Here is a 4524-nt window from a genome sequence, read left to right on the forward strand (position 1 = left end):
TCTTGATTTCCTTAACTGTCATTAGCTCTCTGCAGTCTCCTGTAACAGTTTTTTTTAACCTCAGAACACTAAGCTCTGCAGCTGACCAATCAGAGCGTGGGGGGGGGGTACAAGGAGGCAGCAGCCTGGCAGTCACACAGGAAGCAATGGGTGGGAGTGCATTTTACCCCTTTTGACCCCCTTAGGGGTTGAATTTCTAAAAATCCCTTTGTAAGGATCTACGGAAGGCCTTTCATTGCAAAATGTTGGTTCAGGCCTGAGGATAAAAACACAGGCCGCCAAACCTTACAAAAAGCCTTTTCTTGCTAAGACTTGCTGACTCATGCTGACTTGCTGACAGGAAAATCAACGTGTCTGTTAAAGCTTAGTTAAGTAAATAATGGCTGAACTTGATATATACAACATTAGCCATAAAAGGTAATGGGGAAGACGATTGCTGCAGAGAGGAACTTGTATGAGACAAATACTATAATTATTTCTCTTTCTTTCCTTTTCATTTAGATTCCATATGCATGTATAACAGTTTATACACAATCATAATCTATGCACATCTTAAACATTAAACATATATAGTTAACCACAGAAACAGAGCTTATGGGGATTTTAACTATGCTACGGAAAGCATGAAGCTTTCCAGACATGGGCAGATAGTAGTAACATATATAGACCCAAATTAGGAAGTGTGACACAAGGACATCTTACTGTGGGTCAAAGTGACCCAGTAGAGGGAGGGGGGGATTTCCAGAAATGGAAATCCCCGGGAAGATGCAATAAAACAGACAGTTTTAACTATTGAGAAAAGCAACTTGAAAGGTCAAAGCTTCTGACTGGTTAACTGAGAAATAGGAGAGGCAAGGAAAAATATCATAAAAGGAGAGACCTGGGCATCATTAGCGTTGGGTCAAAGGAAATAGGAGATTGCTCCTGTCTTCTTGCTCCGATCTTTTGTCTCCATTAGGAACCCAGAAGGGCCATCATCTTTGTTCATCACAAGTGCTCAAGAGGGGTGAGATGTTGTGAGATAACTATGCTTAATGAACATTTGGCCAAAACTGTAACAAGTAACTAGAGAACTGCACAAATGTAACCTCTTTGCAAAACTGCTATTTGAAGCCATGCTTAAATAAATTCATAAATTTACAGATGGGTCTGAGTCTTCCTCTTGCTGATGGCAAGTCCATTTATAATTACTGAGCATAAACACAAAGATCCCGCTCGCAAGCCAAGTAGCACAAGCTGACAGGAAAACAGCTAACACCTTCTTAGTGAGCTTCTACATCATGGTAGGAGTGCTGTCACCGAATTTCATGTTTCTAGGTCCAGGGGTTTGGCCTGGGCATGATTTTATGGTGAGGGGCCTTTCTTTTATAAATATAGATGGGAGCTGCCTTGATGGCAGTGGGAGAGACCCAATCAGGCCCCACATAGATCTGGTTGGAGCTGCATTGACATTAGCAAGACCGGGGCTTTTCTGGCTATACATTCACTTTATGGAGTTGTCCCGGTGGCAGCAAGATTAAGCCTGCCTGGCCAAGTTATACAGTGGATCAGCAGGTAGCAATCCAAAGTTTTCAAGAGTTATATTGAATAATGCAGGATGATTCATGTTTCTTGCAGGTGCAAGCATATCACACAGCCCAGTCAGGGTCTTAACCCTGGGCCACTCCACAGTCATTAGTGCAAAGAAAAGAGGCCAAGGTCAACATTGATGGGACTCAGCTGTGTCTGCCTCTTCTTGCAAGCTTACAGTAGTATGGGAAGGGAGGGATGAGGTGGTACTGGCTTCTGACCTACCGCCATCAGGTCTTGAGAGAGGGCAGGGATCCGATGTCCTTGTGTGGCAAGGAATGATTTGGTGCAAACCAAAGGTTTTACACTGCTGATAAGAGCTCTCCAGGATTAAAAGGAGATTAGGGAATATTGCCCAGGAGTGCTGAGGGGGCTAAATGGAATTCCTCCAACGGTGAATCTAGAAGGGTGCTGTTGAGTCCCCCCCCCATTAAAAAGGACAGTCTCCAAGCCAACATGACTATTAGATGTGCAGTTCTGGAGATGGGGGCACTTTCATCTCCCATCCTCCCATCCACCATCCGCTGCACTTTTATAAGAACTATAGGGCCCATCCTTCCATGGAAGGATGATATTTAACTGGCTGATCTTCATCAAGGCCTGCGTGATGTTATAGTTGGCAGTTTGGGCAAGGTGTGTTAAGCTAGGCTAACCCCCCTTGTGTGGAAGGAATAGGACAGGCTGGTAAAAATAATTTTCGTTAACTACTAAGTACCCTGAGACATCTGCATTGGGGTGTGTGTCCAGAACAGGCCATCACATGCCTTGCAACTGGGTGCACTGGAAGGAATATCCTTGAAGATTAGTGGTATTTTCATAACCTATGGTCACCAACCCCTAGGTGGAACCTGGAGATCTCTTGGTATTACAACTGTTCTCCAGATGACAGAGATCTATTCCCCTGGAGAAAATGGCTGCTTTGGAGGCTGGATTCTACAGCATTATACACTGGTGTCCCTCCTCTCCCCAAACCCCACCCTCCCCATGCTCCACCCCCCAAATCTCCAGATATTTCCCAACCCAGAACTTGCAACCCTATTGTAACATGGTAGGAGCCTTCCAGTTCCTCATGAGAGAAAGATAAAGCTGGCTGTGCATGTGGTGGTAAGCAAGACTGGAAGAAGTTACAGCCAATTTTGGATGCCTAGTGGAGTCTATCTTCAAAATCAACAGTTTATTAGAGGAACCGGTGATGTAGAACATGTATTTAGTTAATTTAAATACTTATTTAAATAAATGAAACTAGTAGAACCCACATTCTGCTGTCTCATATCATCATTTGGGGGAGTGTCAGGGCAAATGAAATACGCATCCTTCAAGGAGACTGCTTCATGGGGATTGAAGGGCAAAAACGGAAGCACAAAACTGAACTGTTCCCTGAGAATTCTAGTTAGACTGTTATCTGGGTAGTTTTTGGATCATACAAATAGAGAGAAAAAGGGAAACATAGACTATTGGACTCCCTCTGTATCTTTTAGCCAGCATGGTGTAGTGGTTAGGTGTGGTGGATTCTAACCTGGAGATCTGGGTTTGATTTCCCACTCCTCCATATGCAGAAGCTGGGTGACCTTGGGCCAGTTACAGTTCTCTCAGATCTCCCTCAGCCCCACCTAGCTCACAAGGTGGCTGTTATGAGGAGAGGAAGGAAATGTAATTGTAAGCTGCTTTGAGACTTCTTAGGGTAAAGATAAGCGGGGTATAAAAACCAACCATTCTCCATCTGGCTGCATCTATATGAATATATTATGTCTAGTGAATCCCAAAGCAGGGGAGCAGAGGTTCTTAGCCAGTTTCCTAACTAAAGTGATGGGTTTAAACTAATTCCCCAGTATCGGTTCCAAACGAGCACAAGATGGGATGGATGCAAAATAGCTGGTGGGCTTGTCAAGCATCCTCTGTAGTGAATTCAGTATTTTTTTTTAATATGGGATAGATAATCTTATATAGTAATACACATTTTGATGGTAATAAACATCTCATATGAAAAACAATGGCCACAAAATTTTATTTGGCTGATACGACCTGGATATTAAAACATGTATTTGTCTACATAATGGCAATGCATTGATCAATTTGCTTAACAAGAGTCTTACATGACATGAGAAAGCAATGGTTTGTAGCCCATTAATTGTTTTATAGCTTCCTTCATATCCTTGGTTTTCAGGCTGTAGATGATGGGGTTCAACAAGGGGGTGCAGATGCTATACTGAATGGAAAGGATCTCTTCCAGAACTATTGAAGAGATCAAGTCAGGCATCGTATACCTAAGCCAGCTAGAGCTATAGAACAAAACCAGAACAGTGATGTGGGGAGTGCATGTAGAGAAGGTTCTTCTTTTAGCTTCTGCTGAATGCATTTTACAGACTGTAGAAAAAATGTGGAGATAGGACACTGAAATAAGAAGAAATGAAGAAATCCCAACTGCATTAGCAGTAATAGAAAGTATGATCCTATTGATATAAATGTCTGTGCAGGATAAAGCCAGTAAAGATGGTTGTTCACAGCTGAAGTGCCTGATAATATTTTGACCACAGAACATTAATTTCAACAAAGGTAAAGTATTTATCAAACCTTGTATGAAACCAATGGTCCAAGCACCTCCTATCAGCAATCTACAAAGCACCCTGTTCATGATTTGTACATAATGTAAGGGCTTGCATATAGCAGCACATCGATCTAAAGCCATAACTGCAAGAATATAAAGTTCAGTGCATCCTGTCATAATGATGAAGAAGATCTGGGCAATGCAGCCATTGTATGAGATTGTGTGGCTTGAAAAGAAATTTACTAGCAACTTAGGCACCGTAGCTGATGAAAAGCAGAGGTCAATAAAAGACAGGTGACCGATGAAAAAGTACATGGGGCTCTGGAGGTTATCGTTCTTCCTTATTACTGCTATAATCACCAGATTTCCCAGCAGAGTTATTGTATATATAAACAAAAACATCAGGAAGA

The 4524-nt window shown here is 42.4% G+C and overlaps 1 protein-coding gene across 1 annotated transcript; it reads right to left on the reverse strand.

Annotated features, from left to right (window-relative positions):
- Positions 1–3658: 3658 nt before the first annotated feature.
- Positions 3659–4255, reverse strand: LOC107120184 (olfactory receptor 5V1-like). The gene has a single exon (XM_015422830.1). It carries the CDS (start codon positions 4253–4255, stop codon positions 3659–3661), a length of 597 nt encoding a protein of 198 aa, XP_015278316.1.
- Between the last annotated feature and the right edge of the window lie 269 nt (positions 4256–4524).

This window comes from Gekko japonicus, unplaced genomic scaffold (assembly GCF_001447785.1).
Source record: "Gekko japonicus isolate JY-2015 unplaced genomic scaffold, Gekko_japonicus_V1.1 scaffold4446, whole genome shotgun sequence".
Lineage (NCBI taxonomy): Eukaryota > Metazoa > Chordata > Lepidosauria > Squamata > Gekkonidae > Gekko > Gekko japonicus.